Here is a 13,574-nt window from a genome sequence, read left to right on the forward strand (position 1 = left end):
GAGTTTCTGTAACAACTAACTGGCTGCAGTTTTAAAAATAACAAGCTCAGATATTAAAAACAATAACAAAACAACCACACCCCCCAGAACCACAACTGCTTTAGATTCAGCTCCCAGCTAAAACCTTCCAGGATCCAGGTTTCCCACCCCTTCCAGTGGCCTGATGTGCTGCGAGGGTGGAGCAATGAGAAAACCCAGCCCGAGGAGCTGAAAGCGAGAGCAGTGGGATGAGGAAAGTCCCGGAAGTCATTGAACAGAGCAAGCGGTCGCCTCAGCGGGATCGCTCTGGGCAGCAGTCCCAACAATAACAGGCTCTCGGGGGCGGGGTCCGGGGGCGGGAGTTTGGGGGCGGGACCCGGATTGGTGGAGGCGGGTGGGACGCTTCCGGAGGCCGAAGGTGATTGGAGGGAGAAGATAAGGGGCGGTGGCGCTCGAGGAGTAGGTCCAGGAGCTAACGGGTAGACAGAGGAGAGAGCGTTCTGATTGGGTGATACAGAAAGAGACGGACTGGAATTGACTGTGGATTGGTTGTGGCGGGTCAAGAAGGCGTGGACCGCTCGAGCGAGAGGGAGCTCGAGGGAGCGAGCGGGCGGCTGGCCTGCCTGCCTGCTAGCCAGAGCCGCGGGCGAGCGCGGCGAGCCGGTCCGGGTGTGGAGCGCGGTGTGAAAGGCGCGTTCCTTAGCTTCCCCGCGGCCGCGCTAGGCGGCCCGAACACTCCGCTTCCTTCCCTCCCCTCCCCTGCGCTCCAGCCTGGGATCTCGGGGCGGGGAGCGGAGGGAAGGGACGAAGGAGGAGAAGGTGAAAGCGGGGTGAGTGGCGGAGGGGTCCCAGCGCAGGGCGAGGCGTGCTCTGCCTTTCGCTCTCCCGCCGCAGCTGCAGCTTCTTTACCCGGTGCTGCGGCCCCGGGGCGCGCGTGGCTGCTGGGCGTCCGCAGTATGCAGGCGGACTGCTGGCAGCCGCGATGGCGAGCCGGGCGGTGGTGAGAGCCGGGCGCAGCCCGCGGTGTCCCCGAGTCCGGGCCGCAGCCGCCGCCCCCGCCTGGGCCCCGCTCCCCCTCTCCTGCTCCCTCCCTCCCGTTTCCAACTCCTCCTCCTCCATGCCTCTTTTCCTCCTCCTCTTACTTATCCTGCTCTTGCTGCTGGAGGACGCTGGAGCCCAGCAAGGTGAGTGGTCCGCAAGGAGTGCGCGGCTCCTGGAGCTCCTAGGGTGACTGGGTCGCGGGGGGGAGCCTACTCTTGAGCGCCCATTCTTCTGGCTGTTAAACCTGGTCTACAAACGAGCAGGGGAGGCGCGGTGCGACTAGAATGTGGCCGGACCTAGCTGGGCACTAGGAAGGTTGAATTTGAAAGGTGGGCTCTGTCAGCCTGTCCTCCAAGTTGGTGCGGCTTTACTTTTGGCCAAGCCATTCATTTCTCTGAAAAGAGCGATGTGAGACCCTGCGATGGAAGCCTCTTTGATATTGGATCCTTCTGGGGAGATTTTTTTGGGGAGGAGAAAGGGAACTTTCGGATTTGTGATCCCAGAAGTTAAGCTCTGCAGGTGGACGGACAGAGTAGGATCCTAAGCAAGGAAATTAAACAGCATCTAAACCTTAAAGACAACTAGTGGTAATTATTAGCTCCTTGTGAAAATGCCCGGGTTCTGAAGGGAATTAAGCAGGTTGTGGTTTCTTAGTCTTGGATTTAGAACATGTTCTTTATAATCCTTGCCTGTATATTGACGCCTTGGTGAAACACTGGCCCAAACTGTCATGTTGCGCAAACGGAGCGTTCCACATTAAAAGGGTAAGCCTTTCCAGAATGGCTTAAAAAAACAAAACTTTTTTTCCATCTACGATCCTTGAGAAACCTATGCCAGAAACGAGTAAAAGTGTATATTAAATAATCATTATAATGGAAAGAGAATGCAGGTTTTTCTTTTTAATTTTTTAGTACTGTTTAGGCAGGGTATTATCATTTTTGAATCAGTTTGGCATCAGTTATTGAAGACTTTTTATTGCATTTCCCTTTTTATTGCAATGAGGAGAATAAGCATTAGACTGTTACTAATTGCCTACAGGATTTTATTTTAATTGATCTTCAGGTTTAAGTCCAGCTTAATTGCTGTCGTGGCTTTGAGTGAAGTATGGGATCAGGACCATGAGACTGTTATTGAGAAGATGCTGAAATTTTCACAGGCATATGGAAACAATGTCTAAGAAAAAAATATGTTTGGTAAACTGAACTCTAGATACAGGCCCATTTCTACATAGTGTAACTTAACATTGAGATGCTTAGCATGAAGGTTTCATGAAATCCTTTTAGCTTTAGAGCCTATGCACCATTTCCTTCCTGGTGGAATGGTAGGGGAATGGCTTATATGTGGCTAACACTAATAAGAGCTTACTTTGGGACTGACACAGGACTAAGTCGTTTATGTAAATTAACTCTTAATACTCACCTCAGGTGAGATAGGCATTGATATCCCATTTCCAATGTAAGAAAACCGAGGAGGAATACAGGTGCCTTGATACAGAAAAGCATATGACAAGTAGAATACTTTCACTGTTTTACTTTTTCTAGATCTGAAAGTGTTTGTATCATGTTTTTAAAAAAATATCTTGCAGTATTGGAGTCAGTTACATATCTCCTCCCCAAGAGACAGCTATCTTGCTTTTAGAATTTCTCATGCCTGTACTAACTGAATATACAACATTACCTTATGTTTTAAAAGAGTCTATTTTTTGCATCATTTTAAAATATTTTTTTTTAGTTGTAGATGGACACAATACCTTTATTTTATTTATTTTTATGTAGTGCTGAGGATTGAACCCAGTGCCTCACACATGCTAAGCAAGCACTCTACCACTGAGCTACAATCCCAGCAAATGTCTTTTATAGTGTCAGCTTAAACATCAATATAGATTAAAACAAATAGAAATGGTACTAGTAATTAAAAGACTTGATTTCTAGTTCTGCTAAATTGATTTAATATATTTTGTTAAGCCATTCCCTTTGCACCTCAGTTTTCAACATTGTGTATGTGAGAATTCACTCATAGCTCAATGAAAATGAAATGATAGTATTCAAAAGTTTTGCAAAGGGAAAAGCAAGTATAGTAAAAAATGATTAGAATTATTAATCTTGAGTTACTAAGTTGGTGAATTAAAAACTAGCCATCTGAAAACTTATGGGATTTGAATCTCCTAAAATTTTTAAAAATATATTTTGTACACAAAAGGACCCTAGTGTGATTTCTGATGTAATTCCTTTTATGCCAATCTTAAACAGCATAGCAGATTGCTTCAGGGTCCGCTAGTATTTCTTCACATAATCTGAAAAGAAGTCTCATTTAAAAATCAGAAGCAGCACTTTAAAAACTCCCATAGAATTTTAATAATGGGCATGTTCATATGTAATATTAAGTTACAAGGTGTAGTTTTTAACTCTAAGAAATCTTAGAAGACAGGGAGGAAATAGTGTTAACAGTTGTCTTTTGGTGGTAAATTGTGTGTAATTCCTTTTTTATGCTTTTCCAAATTCTGTGGTTTGTATACAGTCAGAATAAAAAAGAAATTGAAAGAGGCTGGGGGGTATAGCTCAGTGGTAGAGCACTTGCCTCACTTTCATGAGGCTCTGGGTTAAATCCTCAGCACCACATAAAAATAAATAAAGATATTGTATCCATCTACGACACACACAAACACATCCTCTCTTCCAACTCTTAAAAACAAACACACACACACACACACACACACACACACACACACACAAAAGATATTGAGAAAGTGTTTTTTGATGAATAGATTTTTTTCTTTAGCCAGCCTAGTTAGAAAAGCATTTAATGTGTCTGTTAAGGTAGGACTATGATTCAGGGTTTCTTTTCTTTTTTGTTATTTTAAAGTCTTTCCAACATTTTTTTGAAAGAGTGGAATATATTACCTTCATTCCAATTAATGCCATTCATGGCCATAGCAGAATATATTATCTTCATTCCAATTAATGCCATATGTAGATAGCTATTCCTCAGCAGATTTTTTTTTTTTTTGCTGACAGTGATCTTTCTCTTAATTTGGCTCAGAATAGAATTTATCATTTGTTTGAAAACTGCTGGCCTCTCACAACAGAAATGTATTTTAACCATTTTATTTCACTAGAACTTATAAATATACTGTTTGCATCTATTTACTATCTTGCTCCTTTAGATGAAGTTTATTATATATAGTTTTGAGTTCTGAATTTGATATTAAGTTCATCTTCAAAAATGTTTTAAAAAACTTTCTGTAAAATATATATATATTTAAAAAACTTAAATTGGTTAAATTTATGCTGAATACATGTTTACTGCTGTAATAAATTTAGTTAGTAGGCAGTTGATGGTCTACTATGATTGAATTTATGTCTTCAGTTTACATTATGATTGTAGGAATTTGAGTTATCTCAGGAGTTTGACTTCCTCATTTGTATCATGGAAGGCCTGCCTACCTTCTGTGAGAACATGACTTGATTGTAGTAATATATCAGGGAATTAGTTTTTTAAACCCATTAAAACTGACTTGTTGAGCTGGGGTTGTAGCTCAGCAGCAGAGTGTTTGCCTCACACGCATGAGACACTGGTTTTGATCCTTAGCACCACAAAAAATAAATAAATAAATAAAATAAAAATAAAGATCTAAAAAAAAATTGACTTGTTTTGCCTATTAATGTGACATGTTGGTGAGAATATTGATTTTTTTTTTCTTTGCTACCCTAATGAGCCTATGAAACAAATTGGGTACGTTCTAAAAAGGAATTGCTTGGTTCTACAATGATACTGGAATTAAATGTTCAGAGTTTATAATCAGTCTAGTAATATATTTACTGCCTTGTGACACAGGGAAATGTATTTTTGAACAATAGTGGTGAATTGGAAGAAGTGAAGAACTTCTCTCTGCAAAGAAACATGCATTCTAATTTTAACATTAGGCTAATTAAAATTTTTCATTCTTTTCTTGGTCTGATTAAACATAAGGGCTCTTTTATGTACTGAGTTCAGAGGCAAAAATCAAAACTTCCTTTTCTGTTATGTTTCTCATTAATTTTGTACAATGGTAATCAGAATCGGCACATGTTCCATGTGTGCTAATGACAGGATTTTAGTTCTTCATTCTTAGGGCTTATAAAGGAAAAGTTGACTATAAAGTTACAGGTTAATGAGTTTTACATTTTCCAGTGTTATATGCAAAAAGAAAACATATCACTCTGGAGATGGTTATAATTCCATTCAGTATCAGAACTTCATTGTTAAAGAAAAACGAGGGGGAAAAAAAAAGAAAGCCTTAAAATGGTGAAATTGGTGTAAGTGAAAGTACTTGTACTAGAATTAACACGACAGATGAATGAATTAATTTCTGAAAGGAAAAGGTCAGATCATGTAAGATTGTGGTTACATAGGGTAGATTTTAAATTTAGGACTACACTTAGCAAAATGATCCTGAGATGTGAAAGCTGAGGTGATCATGATCTCCTTGAACATTGAACACATGAAAATGGACAGTTTCCACCTTCACTTCTTAATTTGTTAGAAGGATGTGGTGTGATAACATAGACTGGAAGTATTAGGAAAATCTTTAGAAAGATAGTGATATTTCCTAAATGTGATTGTTAAAATATGAATTGAGACAAGTAGATGATTTTTTTTTCTTGTGTGGCTCCTGGATCTGGGTTACTTTATAACAACCTATGGCATAGCATTTTTTCATCTATTTTAAAAATAATAATAGTTATGCAATACTAAAACTAGAATTGTGGATGATAATTATCCACAATTCTGCTTTCTAATTTATCAACCAATTTTTCATGTTCCTGTGTATTACATGATCACATACCTTAATAGGGTGTTATGTTCTGTAAATATTATGTTGAAATTATTTTATAGACTAACATAAATAAGCATACTTGTAAAACACAACAAGATAGCAATTTTAAATGTAAAATTTCATCACAAGGTGGCATTCATTATTTATAAGGTAATTACTGTATCATTCAGAATTGTGACTGCATTATTTTCTTTATTTCATTTGAGTAAATTTGTTGTTCTTGATAGAATCTTTGAGAAAGTATTTCAGTTCAGAATATTAGTTTAGTAGCATATAATGTTAATTTTCCAGATTATTATTTGGGTTAAACCGGTATATAATCCTCGAAGACCAAAAATACAGATATTCAAATAAACTCTTATTTAATGAATGCCAGTGCAGTATCCATTGAAGCAGATGAGATAATGGGTGATTTTTAAAGGCTACTGAAACTTCACCTAAAATACTTGAAAGGTATTTAGTTGGAAGAGTATCAGTTAGTTACTTGAATTATAGGGAGGACCCCAATGTACAGGTTCTCTCAACTACTCTCTAAGGAGAGTGTCCCAGAATTCCCAGCAAAGCATTTGTTGAGTAGAGTATATGCAACTTTGCAGTTACAATGAATTTGCTTGGAATTAAAGAGAAGCTGTTAGCTCTTTATTATTCTATCATCAAGATCTATCATGAGCTCTCAGGAGAGTGCACAAGTGTCAGTACAACCCTGGGATATGCATAGGAGACTAAAACATTGACATTGTCTTAAGAGAATCTGCAGTTCAGTTAAGGAGGCAATGTTCAAGTTGGAATATAAATATGTACTTGTGTAGGCTAGCCACAGTCCATGTGATGATGGAGTATTGCCTTTCATAGTGATATCCATAATGTGACCAGCAGTTCCTTTATCACTAATGAGATAGATTCCAAACTAATTTGCATATTGTATATAATTTTTTCACAGTCTGGTCCTTCCCTCCCATTTTGTCCTAATTTCATGTCGGCATCCCGCATATTTCATAGTTAAGATAGAAGATTGAGTTGCTTTTTATTCCTTGAGCATATTAAACTTCATGCCATTTTGCCTTTTCTTTGTACTGATTTCTTTTCATATGCAATTTTTCCTGCTTAGAATGTCCTTACATACTTTCCTTGTCTTAGTAAAACTCTAATCATCCTTCAGAATCCTTCTTAGGCATCATCACCACACATTCATCTCCAGATAGTACTTTCCACACTCTATTTTAAGTTATTTGTTCTTGTCGGTGGAGAGAGTTTTAAGTCATTTTCTTATTTCTTATATTTATCATGCTGTCTGTAGGGAAGACTGGGACACAATTTTTATTCACATGTTGATTCACTCATAAAAATATGTGTAGTAAGAATTCCATTTCTGGACTGGATCTTTTGCCCTGAGCACATTATGTGGTGTTAGTCCTTGGGTACCTGCATGTGCTTTGTGCTGTTGGCCTTTGTCTAATCCCCTAGTGAGCCAACAGTGCAGGAGACTGGGCTTCTCAGTCCCGGAGGAATAGAGCCCTCTCTTGAACTTTACTGCCTGCTTGCTCATGGCCAAGTAATCTGCTTTGTCTTTTCTGGCCCTTCTCTCCCCAGGAGCTAACCCCTTTGCTGTGTACTCCCATGTCTAAAGAGGAGTTTTCCTTCAAGCTGGAACAGTGAATACAGGCATGGCTAATTTAAAAAACTTGGCTCCTCTTAAACAGGTGATTATAAAAACAGCCACAAAACCTAATCAATGCCAGAAAGTTGAATGAACTCCTTTGCACACTATCCCAAATTCGGACTTAAAGAGCCATCTCCAACATGAGGAAAGTGCCCCAAGTTTTGATTCTAGTAGTAGCCCTCCTTCTTTTTCCTTGCCAGGTTAGTAGGGAAAACTGGGACACAGTTTTCATTTGCATGCTGATTCACTCATAACATTTTACTTTCTAAACAGATTTGATACCAATTTTCAATATTTTCTAGAAAGAGAGGTGAGTTAAACATTTTAAAACATTTAGAGTGGTGACTAGATCTTAAAATATGACATGGCTAGCATTACTGTCCAGGTGTGTCTGAATCCAAAGCCTCCATGCTTTTAGAGAGTATTCAGGTAGTTTCAATAATCTGATATCAGGGTAGTATATAGAGGAGACAGGCTGGAAAAGTCAATGGGGACCATATTATGGAGGACTTTCTATTGAGAGGCTGAGTAAGGAGTTTATATCTGAGAGATTAGGCATATATGCTATTCTCACACAGTCCATTGTCCATCTCTAGGTGTATTCTCTTTTAAGCTCAGGTATCCAGGTGCATTTTCTCATCAGTGTTCTTGACCTGGGTCCTTGGCAAATCCCAAACTTGGGCCTGCCTATGCTAAAAGCTCCACTGTCTGCTTTCTCTGGCTACTGGAGACAGTCATGTGGCCATCAGATCTGGCATAAATGAGTGCTATCCTATCAAATCTCGAATGGAGAATTCAGCTTAGCAGCATTTTGTAGAGCTGAGCTCTTGCCTTGCTCCTTATTCCTGTAAAATATGACTCTGCCTGACACCTCCCCTTTTCTCCTTCCTGAAACCTCGTCCTCCTCCATGTTGTCCAGCATGATGTTTCATATGGGAGTGGAAGTTTCACTTTTATCTGTCCCTCTCTTTTTTTTTTTTTCTTTTTACTTTCCAGGTGGCTTGTGCCTCCTTTTTTAATGACTCACTTTGTAAAAAGTAGACTACCTCTGTGCTGAACGTTTTCTTAGTGTTGGCGTATAGTAGACTTTTGCTACATGATGAATTTCTTGTTTTAGTCCCTCGTAGTCTTGGTTCTGCTGTATTGAAACTGTCATCTAAACTGTTGGATTTCTGATTTGGTTTGGTTTTTGTTTGGTCTGAAAAGCCTGGGAGCTTTGTCCATATTCATTATTTTTTACCTCAGAGGTCTTTGAAGATATGGAGATTTTGAACTCAGATGTACCTGGATTTAAATATTGACTCTGGTCAAGTTTTGAAGTCCACATACAATTCTAAATGTTTTAAAATACATAACTCTTTAGAATGTACTGAGGGTTGGGATAAAATTATTCATATAGTCAGTACATTTTTTTGTTCAAAAGAGTGAATCAACTTATGAAATGAGAATTTTTCCCCCTACTTTACAGTTCAATCTCCTGTTTTCATGTGTTTGCTTTCAAATGAGAATTTTTCATCTTCTGCTTCTTATTACATTCCAGTTATTGATTAGAGAAGTTCCATCCTGGCTTAATGAGGGGAGTCAGTCCCTACTGTAGAGGACAGTGACAGCAAGGCATGATTATCCATATTATTTTCTCTTAATTGGCCTCTAACACACCCAAATTTTAATACTACTTTTGTTCCTTCTGTTTTGATCTTTGCTCTGACTTTCCTACTTTTAAATTTTTTATATATTTCACCTTCTTTCTCCACTCTCTCTACTCATTTTTGTTTGTGGTTTATCTCTTCACTCCTGCCTTGCCCTTGTTTCTCAGGGTTGGGCTCTGCATCTGACAAGCTCATTCTCTGAATGCACAACATACATTCTGTTGCATGGGTAAAGGAAGACTTTTCTGGTTAGGACTCTTAATGTTATAGGCGACAGGAATCCAAGTCTGCTGAAGGTAGAAGGGGATAATGTTGGGAGGATACTGAGGTAACTTACAGAGTAGAACTGGACTACCCTAAACCAAGGGGAAAACAGGAATGCAGCTGGACTTCAGGAACGAAAGACTCAGTGTAGTTCTTTCTTTGCTTCATTTTTGTTTTTTCTGCATAGGAAAAGTCATGGCTACTGGCAGTCCCTGAGGCTTGCAGCTCTAACCAGAGAAAATTTGGAATTTTCCTTATTGTACAGGTCTCAAATTGGAGGCAAGTGTGAATTGGCTTCACACTGGCTAAGGGTAAATCAGTATCCACCCATGCACCAGTTAACTAACCAGGGCTATGAGGTCATAATGAAAGGCAGGTACTAGACAGAGGCATCCTTTTTAAGGAGAAAGTGTTGCATTTATAAAGAGTCTACTGTATTTTGAATAACTAGACCCTTGGGAACATGGGTGGTATTAACTCCATGTTCAAGTGAGATTACATGGGATTATAGAGGTTAAGTGCCTGATATTTCAAAAGTTACCTATCTGACTCCAAAGCATTTCTAAGATATATGTGTATCTCACTGGCTTATCATTAGACTTGTTTGGGTTTGTTTCTGAATTAAACAGCATGTGTTAAGAGCCTCATATGTTTGTTTTGCGTGTATGGCTTATAGATGAATAGAGTGCATTGCCTTCCTAACGGAGTTTTATATTTGGTGTGGTAAGCTGACAAAGTATGCATAATCAAGCATATTAAACACAGTAAAGAGAGTATGATAATAGAAATAAGAACGACTAGGGGCTTCAGAAAGGTTCCACAGAGAAGATAACATTGAGTAGGTTTTGCCTTGGATAGAGGAAGAAAGGCATGATCCTCAGCCGAGGGGAACAGCATGTATAGTGACAGGTGAGAGTGTGAAGAGGAGAAATTGCCCACAGTTCCACAGCTGGAGCAGAGAGGGCATGTGGCTACTCAGGAGATGACACCAAAACTGGAAACAGGGGCTGGAGTATAATATAGACTGTATGTCCTTGCTGAAGTGTTTGAACTTCATTGTACAGTGAAAAACAGTTGAAGAATTTTCAGAAAAGGAACCTATGTGGCCCTAATATTACTAATGTTAAAGTTAACACTAGCAGGAGTGCAGGTAATAGGTTAGAGGAAGAAAACAGCAGAGTGAATATATCTGTTGCAGAACAGGGCCTGCACTGGTCAGAGGAACAAAAGTTAGAGATACTTAGGAGACAGAAATCATCAAATTTAATGACCGATTGAGTGTGAGAGCAGGAGCTCATTTAAAAAAAATACTTTTCTGTAATCTTCTCTCCACTTATGTTAGTTCGTGAGGATTTCTTGCCTCTTTACCACTCTCTCACATACACATACACAATAAAACACCCATAACTTCTCTGTATAACTCATTATCCCTGGAATTACTTGCCACATCTGCCCTCCTATATTGTAAACTCTCAAGACAGGGTTCTTGCCTGTCGTTTTCACTGCGTTGCCTAGTTCAGAGTCTAATATGGGAAAAATGTTCATTGGATGCTTGGAACATGTTTTGTTTGAAAAGCTGTGAAATTTGAGTAATATTCTAAGTAGATAACATGTTCGAGGATTGGGAGAGAGATTGGGGACTTTGGAGCTTTGTGTACTTGGTGGCAACTGAAGTTGGGGTTGCAGATGAGATTGCCCACACAGAATACAGAGTGGAGGAAAACTCTGAACAGCAGCAGTACCAACAGTCAGTAGAAAGGTTATAGGAAGGTATCCAAGAGGTGGTAGTTAGAGAGCTACAAGACGTATTAAGAGTTTTAAGAACAAGGAAGAAAAAATAAGAAAGGAAAGAAGAAGAGTGAGGAGAAGGAAGTAGCAGCCATGTCAGATGTTGTAGAAATGTCACTGAAGATAAAGGTGGAAAGGTATCCATTGGTTTTGGCAGCTTAAAAACAGCTTTAGTGACTATTTTCAATGGATAGATAGATCTCTGTGTTGGTTCCCTAGGGCTACTGTAACTAATTGCCATTAGAATGGCTTAAAACAGATATCATCTCATAGTTAGGGACGCCAGAATTCTGACATCAGGGTATCAGTAGGGCTATGCTATCTCTGAAGTGTCTAAAAGATATTACCTTGCCCCTTCCTTGCTTCTGGTGGATGCAGTCCTTAGCATCCTTTGGCCTATTGATGATGCTTCATTCCTTTGTGTCTCTGTGGTTACATATATTTCCCAGTGTCTGTGCTCACATTTTCTTACTCTTATCAGGAAACCAGGCCTACCCTAATTCAGCTTGACATTGTTTTAACTTGTTAACATCTGTGAAGACCCCCTTCCAAATATAAGGTCATCTCAGAGGTAGCAGAAATCAGGACTTATCTAAATATCTTTCTAGGAGTCACAAAAATTCAATTTGTCAGTCTTCAAGTTGAATTGCAATGTGTTGAATTAGATTGGGAGGCATAGAAGTGAGACATTAAGTATAAACAAGTGCAGAAATTTCTCTATAAAAGAAAAGTGAGCAATATGATAAATTTCAGAAGATACAGATTGGAACAAAGTTTTTTGGTGTTTTTAATTGTTGCAGTTATTGTTAGTGTTTTAAAATTTGTTAAAGTACAGATCTTAGGTCCCACTGAAGATCTACCTGATGGAGTAAAATTTGCAAAAAAGGCAAAATCATAACTGTCATGCAAATATAGAATGAAAGGTCAAATATTTTATTCAGCTCATTTATTAATGAGAGAACTAGTAAAATATTTAAGCTGAACCATAAGTATTTGAAAAAGTAGGTGTTTATAGGTAGTGTTAAGATATGATTGCTAGGTTATTTGGCCAGAACTGCTTAAAAGCCAACAAATTATAATCTTGAGTTTTTTTTCAAGTACACAGAAATTATGTCTCTACCTGATGGCAGTCTACACATTAGAATGTAAATAATACTTGGACCTTTAATTAAGGATAAATAGCAAGTTGAGCAGTTATTTCGCCATATAGTTCTTGGGTAGCTTTTGCACTGAATGCCATTTAAAGGATGTGCTTCTCATCTTTGTTGATAGTTTTCAAGTTTCAGACAGTTTTTCTGACATACATATTAGAATCTGTGCAAGTGGAGATGAGGGCCTGAAAAATCTTTAATTGGCTCTTCAGTGATTCTAATATAAATTTAATTTTGAGAACTATTAAAGAAGACAGAACTAAGTGACTTGGAGTGCCCCTCTGAGACTGGAACCCATTATTTTGTAATGGCACCCTTCCCTGGGTTTGTGCTTATTAGTATTATTATTTTAAATATTTTTAGTTATAGATGGACACAGTGCCTTTATTTATTTATTTTATGTGGTGCAGAGAATCAAACCCAGTGCCTCCCAGTGCTAGGCAAGTACTATACCACTGAGCTACAATCCCAGCCCTTATTATTATTTTTTCAGTAGTGCTCAGCTCTTGGTAAAGAGAGACGTTTGATCTAGGTGGAGAGTTTGCCAGGAAGATGCTCTAGAAGTACACAGTGACTAGGAAGAAAAAATGTTAGAAAGAGGCTAGTTAATATATTGGAAACAAGGTACAGTCTGGGTAGGGAGAGAAATGAGGCGAGGATGAGCTCAATGGAGAAACAGAGAAGTAAGTCTTAAGAAAATATACAATGGTTATAAGAAAACTGAGTGGTCAGGTGACTGAGCAGAAGAGAGGGATGTTAAAGTTTTTAAGATTGCAAAGATGGAAGTAGTTTCTAATAATGGCAAAAAGTCCATATAGTTCGGGTTGCAGTGGCGCACACCTATAAATCCAGTGGCTCTGGAGATTGAGGCAGGAGGATAGAGAGCTCAAAGCCAGCCTCAGCAAAAGCCAGGCACTAAACAACTCGGTGAAACCCTGTTTCTAAATAAAACTCAAAATAGGACTGGGATGTGATTGAATTCAATCCCGGTACAAAACCAACCAAACAAATAAAAAGTGCAGATTGTGATCCCAAGAGTGAGTTACTGAACTGGAATAGAGGTGATTAGTGAGGATTACTTTCTCATGAATTTATATTATTCATAAAATACTAGATAGAAGCTTTAAAATTGTTATTGAGCCATTGTTCTGTTAACTTTCTCACTTGTAGCCAGATGTACTGGATTTACTTGTGTTTGACAAAAGCCGATCTGCTCTACTTTTAAT

General features: G+C 38.8%; 1 protein-coding gene across 4 annotated transcripts in view; it reads left to right on the top strand.

Annotated features, from left to right (window-relative positions):
- The first annotated feature begins 528 nt into the window (after nucleotides 1–528).
- Dcbld2 (discoidin, CUB and LCCL domain containing 2) overlaps nucleotides 529–13,574 on the top strand; it is a 91,113-nt gene continuing 78,067 nt past the window's right edge. For 2 of the 4 annotated variants that reach the window (XM_078044399.1, XM_013362768.4), the window contains exon 1: nucleotides 530–1,163. In XM_078044399.1, coding sequence (XP_077900525.1) covers nucleotides 962–1,163 — 202 coding nt within the window. In that variant the 5' untranslated portion in view covers nucleotides 530–961. Of the gene's footprint in view, nucleotides 1,164–13,574 lie in introns of all 4 variants that reach the window. The other 2 variants (XM_078044400.1, XM_005335067.5) reach the window with 2 other exon arrangements.

The sequence above is a fragment of the Ictidomys tridecemlineatus genome, chromosome 3 (genome assembly GCF_052094955.1).
Source record: "Ictidomys tridecemlineatus isolate mIctTri1 chromosome 3, mIctTri1.hap1, whole genome shotgun sequence".
NCBI classification, from domain to species: Eukaryota; Metazoa; Chordata; class Mammalia; order Rodentia; family Sciuridae; genus Ictidomys; species Ictidomys tridecemlineatus.